The following is a 15,397-nucleotide window of genomic DNA, read 5'->3' as shown; positions in this document are numbered from 1 at the left end:
AGATATCCACCAATTAGCATGGAGCTAACTGCAGGCCTGAATCAGTGTGTGGAGGTGTTCAGTAATCACTATGTGAAATTACATACAATACAATTAAATAAAATACAATTAAACACTTTTTCCAGGGTATATGAAATTACTAGAGATTATATGAGATAGATGATGATAGATTATGCTATATGAGATAGATTATGAGGTAATTATGATATATGAGATGGATCATGCTTATTGAACAGATAAAGAAGTTTATTACACCAGCATCCTTAGGCTACTGTACAGAACCACGACCGTCCAGTTAAACTGCAGTCAGCAGCTGAAGAGCTGATGCTGGTCAGCAGGATTTCTGGGTGTGGCTTCACAGTAAGTGTAAGAGCTCCTTCACACTTCAGCTTAAACCAACCGAAACAGCGTTACGCAAAAACCAAACCTGACGGCCCCCCGAGCGTCACTTATAAAGGGGGGATGCAGCAGCTCTGACCGGCTCATCATCTGGATCTCCAGCTGATTAATAAGGCTTTATTACCGCAGACTCAGACAGCCGTCCACCGTCTGACCAACGTCCGGTGAGTCCGCTCCTCTTAATGAAGCTGTTTTTATTATAAAAATAAACCATGTGATGCTGATTTAGGGTTTATAAACAGTCTGAGGTACCAGTGATCTGATTATTACTGTATTGCCGTAATGAAAGGTAGCGGGTTCTCTAAGGCTGTTCTTATCAGACAGAGGATAAAAAAAGTTTGGCCTTGTTTTTTTTTGTTACTGGCAGCAGTTTAACACAATTTAGAGTGTCTCAAAATAATGATAATCACAAAATATTAATATTCTCTCTAAATATTGATTTTCTATGTTGTAATAATTATTTAATTTCTTGAAAATGTGTCTTACTGTGCTGAAATGATAACATTGTTTTAAAATAATAACTTACTTTTCTGAAATGTATGAACTTTTTGAAAAAAGTATTTTAAAAAATGTTATCACTCAATAACTTAAGAAAACGAGATGTAAAGCCTTTATAAGACATTAGTGTGACATAGAAAGTCAAAAATCGATATCAATAATGACCGATATCAATAAGGACCGATATCAATAATCAATAAAGAGTGAGAGAGTGTGGGGCAGGAAAGAGAAAGAGAGAGAGAGAGAGATGGAGAGAGAGGGGGAGAGCATGAGAGAGAGGGAAAGAGAGAGAGAGACGGAGAGAGAAAGAGAGAGAGAGAGAGAGGGGGGGGGAGAGCATGAGAGAGAGAAGCAGAGAGAGAGAGAGAAAGAAAGAGAGAGAGAGAGAGAGGGAGAGAGGAATAGGGAGAGAGAGAGTAAGAGAGAGAGAGAGAGATCATCACCACACCCCAGTCAGGGTGTAGGAAAGCTTAAGCTGAGTAATCTCCCTGCGTTTCCTTCAGGAAGAGCACTTTACCAGGTTTCACTGTTATTCATAATCAGGTAAATCATCACTGTAGATACAGTACTGTATCGTTACTGCAGCGATATAAGTACGAATAAAAGTATCGCCCTTAGCAACCGCTCATACTCAGGGCTGGAAAGAGTGCTGAGTGGCTGCTAAGGGCCCACCAAAGCCACCACGGGGCCTCCTGTAATATCATTAGGCAGCAAAGTGAATCCACAGTAACAGACACCACCCAGCCGGGCTCCTGTGTTCTGACCTGGTCTGGACATCAGTGAGAAAAGGAGGGGAGGAACTGAGCAACACAGGGGTATAAATACACGGAGGGGGAAGAAGAAACACCTGGGACTGATAAGGGGCGGGGCTACAGACTACAGGCAGGTGGAGCAGATGACAAGGGGGCAGGACCAGGGACCAAAACAACAACAAAAGCACAAGACAGACATAAACAAAAACACAAAAAAAACACAAGGCACAACCAAGGGGGAGACAGAGGAGGACGAGGACCGAGCAGGACAGGACGCTACAGTTTAGTGCTTATGGGTGTTTATTTTATACCCCATTCCACCTCAGCCTCATTGAAAAGTCACTATTTTACATCTCTTTTATGTTTTTGTCCTGTCTGTGTTCCTTCACTACAATACCCAGCATGCACTACGCAAATATGTCATACAACTATAGGGGAATCCCACTCACTGTGACCCAGCACGGCTGATCCAGCTTAAACTCTGACACTTGAAGCTTTAGATGTGTTTGAAAACATGCGCCTCACATATTCTTTACTCTCTATTGCAGTTTTAGTCCTTTAGTAAATATATTAACCTAAAGACTTTTAGCCTGTTAGCCGTCTGCTGAGCTGCTCATTCTTAAGCAGGGTGTGTTTATTATGGTTTAGGTTTTTTACAACACAAAAAATGATTAAAAGTAATAAATCAATAATTTTATGTTTGTCTGGCTCTGCTGAGTGAACTGGTGTCATCTGTGTTTCAGAAATGAAGTGTGTTTGGGTGATGATGCTGTTCCTCCACTGTGCTCTTTCAGGTACAGTAACTCTATTAAAGGACTGAACTCCCAAACACATACAGCCTACAGTCCCACACAGATTAGAGAAACAACACACAGGCTGGAAGACCTCTCAAGATGAATAACTAGTTCAGTTTAAGTTTCTCCTGAGCTGTATTTATTGTGAACTAATGAAAAGAACAATCCAGAGATTAAGACTGAATGAATGTAAAATGAGTCTGAATGTGTGTTTGAAGGTGTTTGTGTCACTACTATGATTATATTTATCAAGAATTTCAGAGGACAAACACACATTGAGTGGGATTAAGTAGATTATCTGTGGTGTGTGTGTGATTGAGTAGATTATCTGAGGTGTGTGTTATTGAGTAGATTATCTGTGGTGTGTGTGTTATTGAGTAGATTATCTTTGGTGTGTGTGATTGAGTAGATTATCTGTGGTGTGTGTGTGTGATTGAGTAGATTATCTGTGGTGTGTGTGTGTGTGATTGAGTAGATTATCTGTGGTGTGTGTGTGTGTGATTGAGTAGATTATCTGTGGTGTGTGTGTGTGATTGAGTAGATTATCTGTGGTGTGTGTTATTGAGTAGATTATCTGTGGTGTGTGTGATTGAGTAGATTATCTGTGGTGTGTGTGTGTGTGATTGAGTAGATTATCTGTGGTGTGTGTGTGATTGAGTAGATTATCTGTGGTGTGTGTGTGTGATTGAGTAGATTATCTGTGGTGTGTGTGATTGAGTAGATTATCTGTGGTGTGTGTGTGATTAAGTAGATTATCTGTGGTGTGTGTGTTATTGAGTAGATTATCTGTGGTGTGTGTGATTGAGTAGATTATCTGTGGCGTGTGTTATTGAGTAGATTATCTGTGGTGTGTGTGATTGAGTAGATTATCTGTGGTGTGTGATTGAGTAGATTATCTGTGGTGTGTGTGATTGAGTAGATTATCTGTGGTGTGTGTGATTGAGTAGATTATCTGTGGTGTGTGATTGAGTAGATTATCTGTGGTGTGTGTGTGTGTGTGTGTGTGTGTGATTGAGTAGATTATCTGTGGTGTGTGTGATTGAGTAGATTATCTGTGGTGTGTTATTGAGTAGATTATCTGTGGTGTGTGTTATTGAGTAGATTATCTGTGGTGAGTGTTATTGAGTAGATTATCTGTGGTGTGTGTGTTATTGAGTAGATTATCTGTGGTGTGTGTTATTGAGTAGATTATCTGTGGTGTGTGTGATTGAGTAGATTATCTGTGGTGTGTGTGATTGAGTAGATTATCTGTGGTGTGTGTTATTGAGTAGATTATCTGTGGTGTGTGTGATTGAGTAGATTATCTGTGGTGTGTGTGATTGAGTAGATTATCTGTGGTGTGTGTTATTGAGTAGATTATCTGTGGTGTGTGTGTGTGATTGAGTAGATTATCTGTGGTGTGTGTGATTGAGTAGATTATCTGTGGTGTGTGTGATTGAGTAGATTATCTGTGGTGTGTGTTATTGAGTAGATTATCTGTGGTGTGTGTGATTGAGTAGATTATCTGTGGTGTGTGTGATTGAGTAGATTATCTGTGGTGTGTGTGATTGAGTAGATTATCTGTGGTGTGTGTGATTGAGTAGATTATCTGTGGTGTATGTTATTGAGTAGATTATCTGTGGTGTGCGTGACTCAGTAGATTGTCTGTGGTTTATTGAATGCTCTGTTTCTCTTTCACAGAGAAGTTTAAGGTGGTCAGTCCAGGCAGTCCTGTTTCAATTCCACTTGGTTATAATGTAATTCTGCCGTGCTTCGTCCAGCGTGAGAGCGATAAAGCCAGCATGAACGCCGAGGATTTGAATGTTACGTGGACCAAATCCAACACAAAAGTGCATCTGTATGAAAATAAAAAGGATGATGTCACCCAGCAGTCCGGGTCCTACAAGAACAGAACAGCTCTTCATAAAGCTGCGCTCAGGAAAGGCGACGCCTCTCTCAGCCTGGCTCAGGTCAAAGGTGCTGACAATGGAAAATTCAAATGCACTGTTAAGTCTGGAAGCCAAGAGGGAGCAGTGGAAGTTGATCTTCAAGTTAAAGGTAAAAGTCTTTCCACTTAAATGTATTTTAACTGTAGAAAAAGTGAATAACAGAAAAATCCCAATTAATTAGTAGCTTTTAACTTTCCATGGATTTTCTGCACAAATTGCAATATAACCACAATAATGTTTTTGTTTCCATCAAACTGACTTTTAAAAAAATAAATAAATAAATAAAAAATTTCTTTGTGATGTCAGTTTCAGAAACATTAAAGCACATTTTCTGTGAAACAAAGCTGGTGCTTCTATTTTGAACTCCTGAAGATGGAATGTTACCAAATGTTTTAGTAGTGATTGTGTCAGTAGTGACTGTTTCAGTAGTGACTGTCAGTAGTGACTGTTTCGGTAGTGACTGTTTCAGTAGCTACTGTTTCAGTAGTGACAGTGTCAGTAGTGACTGTTTTGGTACTGACTGTTTCAGTAGTGACTTTCGGCAGTGACTGTTTCAGTAGTGACTGTCAGTAGTGACTGTTTGTGTAGTGACTGTTTCAGTAGTGACTGTTTCAATAGTGACTGTCAGTAGTGACTGTTTCAGTAGTGACTGTCAGTAGTGACTGTTTCAGTAGTGACTGTTTCAGTAGTGACTGTCAGTAGTGACTGTTTCGGTAGTGACTGTTTCAGTAGCTACTGTTTCAGTAGTGACAGTGTCAGTAGTGACTGTTTTGGTACTGACTGTTTCAGTAGTGACTTTCGGCAGTGACTGTTTCAGTAGTGACTGTCAGTAGTGACTGTTTCAGTAGTGACTGTTTCAGTAGTGACTGTTTCGGGAGTGACTGTTTCGGGAGTTACTCTTTCAGTAGTGACTGTTTCAGTAGTGACTTTCAGTAGTGACTGTTTCGGTAGTGACTGTTTCAATAGTGACTGTTTCAGTAGTGACTGTTTCAGTAGTGTCTGTTTCCGTAGTGTCTGTTTTGGTAGTGACTGTTTCGGTAGTGGCTGTTCCGTAGTGACTGTTTCAGTAGTGACTGTTTCAGTAGTGACTGTGTTGGTGGTGATTGTGTTGGTAGTGACTGTTTCAGTAGTGCCTGTTTGAGTAGTGACTGTTTAAGTAGTGTCTGTTTCAGTAGTGACTGTTTCGGTAGTGACTCTTTTGGTAGTGACTTTCAGTAGTGACTGTTTCAGAAGTGACTGTTTCGGTAGTGACTGTGTCGGGGGTGGCTGTTTCGGTGGTGATTGTGTCGGTAGTGACTGTTTGAGTAGTGACTGTTTCAGTAGCAACTGTTTCCGTAGTGTCTGTTTCCGTAGTGACTGTTTTGGTAGTGACTGTGTCAGTAGTGACTGTTTTAGTAGTGACTGTTTTGGTAGTGGCTGTTTCGGTAGTGGCTGTTTCAGTAGTGTCTGTTTCTGTAGTCACTGTTTCAGTAGTGACTGTTTCCGTAGCGACTGTTTCAGTAGCGGCTGTTTCGGTAGTGGCTGTTTCTGTAGTGACTTTCAGTAGTGACTGTTTCCGTAGTGATTGTTTCAGTAGTGACTGTTTCAGTAGTGATTGTTTCAGTAGTGATTGTTTCAGTAGTGACTGTCAGTAGTGACTGTTTTAGTAGTGACTATTTTGGTAGTGGCTGTTTCGGTAGTGGCTGTTTCAGTAGTGACTGTTTCCGTAGTGACTGTTTCCGTAGTGACTGTTTCGGTAGTGACTGTTTCGGTAGTGACTGTTTCCGTAGTGACTGTTTCAGAAGTGACTGTTTCCGTAGTGACTGTTTCAGTAGTGACTGTTTCAGTAGTGATTGTTTCAGAAGTGACTGTTTCCGTAGTGACTGTTTCAGTAGTGACTGTTTCCGTAGTGACTGTTTCAGAAGTGACTGTTTCCGTAGTGACTGTTTCAGTAGTGACTGTTTCAGTAGTGACTGTTTCAGTGACAGTTTTAGCTCATTTTGAGCAGAACACAAAAATAGTAGCCAGTACACGACCAGCAAACGCAGCTCTGAACAGCTGTTCACACATAAAATAATCAAATTTTACATTAAAACACTAAAAAGTGCTGAACTGCAGAAAATATGACGATTCTTAATGTTTCACGCTGATTTTCAGACTTTGGGACACATTTAGTTCAAAACAATGGGATCTAACTGCTCAGCATGCGGCCTCACTTCCTGCTCTGAAATGCAGAGTTGTGACTAAAATAAGACTAAAGACTAAGACTAAAACTCTGTGTTAGGGACATGTTAATGTTGTCAGTATTTTTCCTTTAAAAATTAAACTCATATTAAAGCCAAACCTATTTAACTGCACTTAAAACTACAATGGAAAAATGTAAGTATTAAAAATTAAAGTGTACGTTTAGGGGTTGGGGTTTGGGACAGACTCCTCTCGATAGAAATCACCCTATAAATGATGATTGCGTATGCAGCAGTGTGAAAAAGTGTTTGCCCCCTTCCTGATTTCTTATTTTTTTGCATGTTTGTCACACTTAAATGTTTCAGATCACCAAACAAATTTTAATATTTGACAAAGATAACAAGTAAACACAAAACGCAGTTTATAAATGAAGATCTTTATTATCAAGGGAAAAAGAAATCCAAACCTACAGGGCCCTGTGTGAAAAAGTGATTGTCCCCCCCATTAAAACATAAATTAACTGTGCTTTATCACATCTTTGGAAAGCTGAGCCACACCCAGGCCTGATTACTGCCACACCTGTTCTCAATCAAGAAAACACTTAAATAGGACCTGCCTGACAAAGTGAAGTACACCAAAAGATGGGACTCCAGCGAACCACAGTGAGAGCCGTTATCCACAAATGGCGAAAACATGGAACAGTGGTGAACCTTCCCAGGAGTGGCCGGCTGACCAAAATTACCCCAAGAGCGCAGCGACGACTCATCCAAGAGGTCACAAAAGACCCCACAACAACATCCAAAGAACTGCAGGCCTCACTTGCCTCAGTTAAGGTCAGTGTCTCCACCATAAGAAAGAGACAAAAAAAAATGGTCTGCATGGCAGAGTTCCGAGATGAGAACCACTGCTGAGCAAAAAGAACATAAAGGCTCGTCTCAGTTTTGCTAGAAAACATCTTGATGATCCCCAAGACTTTTGGGAGAATCCTCTGTGGACTGACGAGACAAAAGTTGAACTTTTTGGAAGGTGTATGTCCCGTTACATCTGACGTAGGAGTAGCACAGCATTTCAGATAAGGAACATCATACCAACAGTGAAATATGGTGGCGGTAGTGTGATGGTCTGGGGCTGTTTTGCTGCTTCAGGACCTGGAAGACTTGCTGTGGTAAATGGAACCATGAATTCTGCTGTCCACCAAAAATCCTGAAGGAGAATGTCCGGCCATCTGTTCGTGACCTCACGCTGAAGCACACTTGGGTTCTGCAGCAGGACAATGATCCAAAACACACCAGCAAGTCCACCTCTGAATGGCTTAAGAAAAACAAAATTAAGACTTTGGAGTGGCCTAGTCAAAGTCCTGACCTGAATCCGATTGAGATGCTGTGGCACGACCTTAAAAAGGTGGTTCATACTCGGAAACCCTCCAGTGTGGCTGAAATACAACAATTCTGCCAAGATGAGTGGCCAAAATTCCTCCACAGTGCTGTAAAAGACTCATTGCCAGTTATCACAAACGCTTGATGGCAGTTGTTGCTGCTAAGGGTGGCCCAACCAGTTATTGGGTTTAGGGGGCAATCACTTTTTCACACAGGGCCCTGTAGGTTTGGATTTCTTTTTCCCCTAATAATAAAGATCTTCATTTATAAACTGCGTTTTGTGTTTACTTGTTATCTTTGTCTAACATTTAAATTTGTCTGGTGATCTGAAACATTTAAGTGTGGCAAACATGCAAAAGAATAAGAAATCAGGAAGGGGGCAAACACTTTTTCACACCACTGTATATTTAGCTTATTCCTGTCTCTATTAATGTCTTGGGTTTGATCAGATCAGAACATACACTGAATAGTTGTTTTCCTTTGGGAGCTCAGTGTGAATTGATTCAGTAGAACGCTCCATAAACGTACAGCAGTTTGGTTTAAATTATGAAAGGTGGTGTAAATGTATGAATTTAATGATGTGTTTGAGCCGGTCACTTAGACACTTCGCTGTGCCAGAGTTTATTTGTATAAAGTTGAGAAAATCTCAACTCGATCTGTCTCCTGTCGTCCCACCTCGTCCCACCATAAACACTTTTTTATTCAAACTTTTGGCTTTTCCATCCAGTTCTTAATGCACCTTTACAACATTTGCTTAAGAAGGTGGATGTGAAACTCTGAACTATCTTTTATCTCTTTTATATGTTTTTATCCCTTTTTAATCCACAGCTATTGGGACGCACCCTGAGATCACAGTGGCGACTTTACAGTGTAAATCTAAAGGCTGGCTACCTGCGCCTGAGCTTGAGTGGCTGGACAGTAACGGAACCGTCCTGACAGCAAAGGTTACGAAGACAGAAAGAGACGATAAGCTGTTCGACGTGGAAAGCAGCGCCGATGTAAAGTCGGGTGACGTGTTCTACTGCAGAGTGAAGCAGAAGGAAATCGTAAAGGAGGAAAAGATCAAGCCATGTATGAATTACTGGGAGTTACCGCTGATAACCTTGAACTACTTCCCAGATAGCAATGACTTTTTGGCCCAAAGTTGGCCCACATCTGTAGAACTCTGATGGCCCACATTTGGCCCTGATGTACGATGTTGACTCAGGGTGAGTCTGGCTGCCTGAACTCAGCCACAGGTCCACCGTACATGGGCCAAATCTGGGCCAAATCAGGGCCAGAGGACTTAACCTCAGCTTCCAGCTCGTGATATTTGGCCCACGTCCGGCCTACGTGACACTTCGCCGTGCTGTAACTGAGCCGTAAGTGCCAAAAGTGGCACAGATTAGGCCCAAATGTGTTTGCTATCTGGGTTGAAGCACTCAGAAGGAGCTTGCTTTTCAAAATAAGAGTGCATTAGTGTGAGAGCGCTTTTCTTTCTCTTCTCTCTTGAAGTCTCTGACTGAAGACTCTGCTGAAATGTAACTGAATCTTTTCGGCTGTTCCAGATGAGACGTGTGTTAGTTGGATAGCGGTCGTTGGCGTCCTTTCGGCTGTGCTCCTGGTGGCGGTGATTGTGTGTGTTATCAAAGCAAAGGTAGGCCACTGTCCCTCTCTCAGTACACGCCTGCACCACGCTAACCATTAAAGAACTGAAAGCCTAAGCTAAGCTAAAGAACGATAGCTGAGAAAATGAGGCGGGGCTTAGGATCAGTCAACTGATCATTCATATTGGTGCATTGATAACATTAGGAGCAGAAGTAGATCTTGGCCCCTCAAACCTCAGAGCCCCATATTTTAGAGCATAACCTACATTCAGATCAGAATCTCCTGGAACAGAAAGGTACACTATCTGAAAGTCTGTTCAACCACTCAGCACTGCAGAAAACAGTCATCGCGGTGAGTAAAACGGATAGAAACCGGGGATGCGGGAAGTGGGGGAGTTGAGGGGGCTGCAGCATAAAAATTTTAACATTGCTGTTATATATTTAAGAGCTTTTAAACTGGAGTTATAGGGGTTTAAAACCTGTTTGCTGTAGAATAAAGGTGAGTTTTCTTAGTTTTTAGTGAAATACAAACTTCTACCTTCTAAAATTAAAGGAAAGTTCTGGTTTGGTGATTAGAATCTATTTAACTTTTCGTTTTTAGCTGTTGAGCTCCATTCCCTCCCATTTATTGAGGACTCACTCGCTGGCGCCCTCTGCTGTTTGCCGTCCTGTTTTCAATATAATGGGGGAAATAGGAAGTGGCCAGGCTCCTCATAAACTGGCTCTGCTTCCACCTGCACCGTCTAACCGAGCAGCAATGGGGGTTGCTGGTTTTCAGCCTCCCTCTGGTAGCTCCTACAACATGGGCAGAAAGGCTAGTTTGACTTGGCCAAAGCGCGTCGCTCAAAACTTTGAACTTGTTGAACTCGTATGACTCTGCGCGTCCGTTGCTGTGGACTCTCCGTGTCAGAGCGGCTGCGTTCAGGACGTATTCCGCAAAAATCTGCGTCTGAACCGCGAGGAAGTTTTACAAAGCGGAGGGGAACCGAGAGGATCTCTATGTTCTCTATGTTGTGGAGAAAAAGCCCAGGTTTGAGTCTTCATACTCAGCCCATGTGAACATTAGCAACATTAGCGAGTGCCCAGAACACCATAACCAGCTCAGAGACACAGCGAATGTGAGGAAATGGGTCATTCTACAGAAACGTCCACTTTACTGTCCACAGGTGTCACTGGGGTTACTGATCCTCATTGGTGTTACACATAATAAAGGAACACCAGAGACATTTTAATGAACAACGCATTTTTCAGAATACCTGCTACAGAGCATCAAACCACATGTTGTCAATCATGGAATATCCACTAAAATATGGAATTTAATCCATTTGTATTCGATTTTTTCACAATTACCTCAGAATAAAGTCGGTCACACCAGTGACTTCAGCTAAAAGCTTCATATGAAATCATGAGCTAAATGAGAAAATCTCTGATAACTGAAAGACACAGTGGACTCACCATGAGCTTTTCTTCATAGATCCTCAGCAAACAGGTAAAAGGAAGTCGAGTGATGTCATCAGTGTGACTTTTATTTCAAAATAAGAGATTTTTTCCCCTTGGAAACCACAACTTTCATTATATGTTTCATAATGTTCATTGGGCATTTGTTTTCTTTATGTTATTTAAATCATATATTTCATAGTCATGTATAGATTATCGCAGTTAAAATTGCAGAAAAGCATTTTTTTTACTTCTGAATATGGCTCTTTACACATGACCGTGAGGACGAGCTCTTCTGTGGTGCTTGGAATTCTAGATAATTGATTTAAAAACCAATATTGCTAAATTGAGACTCGAGAAGATGTAAATTGTTTAAATAACATATAGATGAATTGTAACCCTAACATGTTTTTTAAGCATAAACATTTGGGACACAAAGCTGGACGTTTCCATAGAATGACTCATCTGTCCGGAAGCCGTTTAACGCTACTGTTTACTCTTCCGCATTGACAAACACAGAAGTGTAAAATCGTCTATTATTATTTTTAGCAGTTGCAATCCTGAAATCTGGGAGTGCTGCAGCCCCCTCAGCCCCCCCACCCCACCACCACCACTTCATGATCTTCCTCTGACTGTGCTCGTCTCTAACGGCTACCTCAGGCCCGTTAGAGACGTTTTGTTTTTCAGCAGTCCGGCAGCTGAGGCTGAAGAGCGGAAATGTCTGATTCTCCTTCATCTGATTCAGCAAATCATATTAAAAACACAGAAAAACATCTTTAAACTTCGTTTAAACAACAGGTTCCACATAGTTAAATGAAGTGTTTTCTTTTAAGAACCATGAAGACTTGATTTAATCGCACATATCATTTATTTAATCCCTTATATATATATATATATATATATATATATATATATATATATACAGTATTTTACAAAAGTGAGTACACCCCTCACATTTCTGCAAATATTTTATATCTTTTCATGGGAAACACTATAGAAATGAAACATGGATATAACTTAAAGTAGTCAGTGTACAGTTTGTATAGCAGTACAGATTTACTGTCCTCTGAAAATAACTGAACACACAGCCATTAATGTCTAAATAGCTGGCAACACAAGTGAGTACACCTCACAGTGAATCTGTCCAAATTGTGCTCAAAGTGTCAATATTTTGTGTGACCACCATTATTATCTAGCACTGCTTTAACCCTCTTGGGCATGGAAATCACCAGAGCTGCACAGGTCGCTACTGGACTCCTCTTCCACTCCTCCATGATGACATCACGGAGCTGATGCATGTTAGACACCTTGCGCTCCTCCTCCTTCCGCTGGAGGATGCCCCACAGGTGCTCATTTGGGTTTAGGTCTGGAGACAAACTTGGCCAGCTTTACCTTCAGCAAGGCAGTTGCCATCTTGGAGGTGTGTTTGGGGTCGTTATTGTGTTGGAAAACTGCCGTGCGGTGCAGTTTCCGAGGGAGGGGATCATGCTCTGCCTCAGAATGTCACAGTACATGATGGAATTCATGTTTCCCTCAATGAACCGCAGCCCCCCAGTGCCGGCAGCACTCATGCAGCTCCAGACCATGACGCTACCACCACCATGCTTGACTGTTGGCAAGAGACAGTTGTCTTGGTACTCCTCACCAGGGCGCCACCACACATGCTGGACACCATCTGAGTCAAACAAGTTTATATTGCTCTCGTCAGACCACAGGACATGGTTCCAGTAATCCATGTTCTTGGATTGCTTGTGTTCAGTAAACTGTTTGTGGGCTTTCTTGTGCATCAGCTTCAGAAGAGGCTTCCTTCTGGGACGCCGGCCATGCAGACAAGGTGATGCATTGTGTGGCATATGGAAAACTGCTGTATGACCTTGGCCACCGTGCTATAGCTCAGTTTCAGGGTGTCAGCAATCTTCTTATAGCCTAGGCCATCTTTGTGGACAGCAACAATTCTCTTTGTCACATCCTCAGAGAGTTCTTTGCCATGAGGCGCCATGTTAAATATCCAAATTTAACAGCCCTGCGCCCCATTCACACCTGGAGCCTTGTAACTCTAACGAGTCACATGACACCAGGGAGCCAAGTTTCATTTCTGTACAGTCATCCCATGAAAAGATATAATAAAATGTGAGGGGTGTACTCACTTTTGTGAGATACTGTATATATATATATATATATATATATATATATATATATATATATATATGTGTGTGTGTGTGTGTGTGTGTGTGTGTGTGTATGTATGTAAATAGGCTCTTTCTACATATAGCTGGTAAGGAGATTATGCTTCACAGTAATCATATTTCATGTGTTTAGCTTTAAAAAAACAACATACAACATATTTTAGCTTCTCTCTAGTTTTTATGGTTTCTAGTTCTACTTTATTTTACTGTATTCCTTTTATAATTTGTTTCATCATCATTTTATTATTTCATTGTGACTTTTATTGTGGATTTTGGGTTGTTAATTTTTTATTTCTCCCCTTTTTTATCCAATGCTTTTATTTTCTCAGATTTCTGTTTTCTCTTTGTGTTTTATCTAAAGCCGTTTGAGCTGCAGTTCAGTGTGAAAGGTGTGAATAATAAAGTTTATTTTTAATGCAATGCAAAGTATTATTGTTCTTATATGTGCGTGCTGCTGTCTGCACTGTTCTCCAGCAGAGGGCGCCAGAGTGCCGCTCTCTGCTCTGTTCTCCAGCAGAGGGCACCAGCGTGCTGCTGTCTGCACTGGTCTCCAGCAGAGGGCGCCAGAGCGCCGCTGTCTGCTCTGTTCTCCAGCAGAGGGCGCCAGAGTGCCGCTGTCTGCTCTGTTCTCCAGCAGTGGGCGCAAGAGTGCCGCTGTCTGCTCTGTTCTCCAGCAGAGGGCGCCAGAGTGCTGCCCTGAGTGACTGTAGCTGTGTGTGTAACTTCCTCTGCATTGAGACTGAGCTGGTGATGTGATGAACCCTGTTTACTGATGGGTGAAGTTTGGTTTGGACCAGATGTGCAGCAGATGTTTGTTTCAGTGGTAAAGATATAATAATGTTACACTAACGACGTCTGAACGTCCGACTCATCAGAGCGACGCTGCGTTTTATTTCTCCATAAATAACATCATTTCTCACATCAAGCAGGACAATTTGTGTAGTCAAGCACAGGAAAAGAGCGGCGCAAATAAATAAATCAATCAATAAACAGATCAATGTGAACAGCTGGAATCAACATTTAATTCACCTTCAGAACGTTCAGGTTAAAAAAACATGCTGACTAACACACACATACACACACACAGACACACACACACACACACACATACACACACACACACATATACACACACACACACACACACACGACACAGACACAGACACATACACACACATACACACACACACACACACACACACAGACACAGACACATACACACACACACACACACACACACACACACACACACAGACACAGACACATACACACACATACACAGACACAGACACATACACACACACACACACACAGACACATACACACACACACACACACACACACACAGACACATACACACACATACACACACACACACACACAGACACACATACACACACACACACACATACACACATACACATACACACACACAGACACACACACCCCAGAGCAGTGCGGTCCCCGTGAGGTAACGGCTGGCCGGGACGTACATTAATAGATTAATAAGGGCAGCTGTAAATGAGTGGAAACAGTGATGGTGCACCAATTGTACTGAGCAGTGACCTCAGTGCAGGTCAGTGGAATCCAGTACAGCCTGAGGGACCCACAGACCATCTATCGGTCCGTACCGTCTCACTCTGACCCAGAGCTGATGTCACTGTTTATTCCAGCAGGTCAGTTTTGTAACAAAACACACTTCAGTAACAAAATTAACCCCAAAAATCACAACCTGTAGAATCTATAAGCTCTTCAGTATAACAGACCTGTCATTTAAGAGTGGGTGCGTCCATAGCAGAAGCCCCGCCCCTTAGTTTAGATCACTGACTGGTTTCCATGAAGGTGGGCGGGGCATATCAGTCTGATAGTCTTTTACATTTTTAATTTTTTATACACTGTTTTGATATTTAAACTGATATTTATTTGCTGTATTAAATCATTACATTATCAGCTTCAGCAGTGCTGATAGAAAACTAGCTGGACATTTAATGAAAACATTCTGTGTTATAAACTAGCAGCGTCGCTGTTGCCACGGTGATAGAAATACACTGTATATGATTCCTTTAGTGTCATTTTAATAATAGAAAAGGGAATAAAAACTGACCAATCAGAGTAAAGTAGCAGCTCTCAGGACACACAGACTCATTAATCACTAATGTAAACTGAAATATCATCAATAACCTGATTTGGATTCTAATCGTGATGGTGAACTGGACTGACTGCCCAGCTCCAACGTCACTCCCAGTGAAATCTCTCAGTGAAACCAGGTTCTATTCCC

General features: G+C 41.7%; 1 protein-coding gene across 1 annotated transcript; it reads left to right on the top strand.

The window, feature by feature from the left end:
* Nucleotides 1-417: 417 nt before the first annotated feature.
* On the top strand, nucleotides 418-11,752 carry LOC118802909 (selection and upkeep of intraepithelial T-cells protein 3-like). The gene is made up of 6 exons (XM_036563337.1): nucleotides 418-563; nucleotides 2,393-2,443; nucleotides 4,124-4,480; nucleotides 8,739-8,981; nucleotides 9,458-9,546; nucleotides 11,594-11,752. The coding sequence occupies exons 2-6, from the start codon at nucleotides 2,395-2,397 to the stop codon at nucleotides 11,600-11,602; spliced, it is 747 nt and encodes a 248-aa protein (XP_036419230.1). The 5' UTR covers nucleotides 418-563; nucleotides 2,393-2,394; the 3' UTR covers nucleotides 11,603-11,752.
* The last annotated feature ends 3,645 nt before the right edge of the window (nucleotides 11,753-15,397 follow it).

Source organism: Colossoma macropomum, unplaced genomic scaffold (genome assembly GCF_904425465.1).
Source record: "Colossoma macropomum unplaced genomic scaffold, Colossoma_macropomum, whole genome shotgun sequence".
Taxonomy (NCBI): Eukaryota; Metazoa; Chordata; class Actinopteri; order Characiformes; family Serrasalmidae; genus Colossoma; species Colossoma macropomum.
This window is presented reverse-complemented; position numbering and strand designations above follow the sequence as displayed.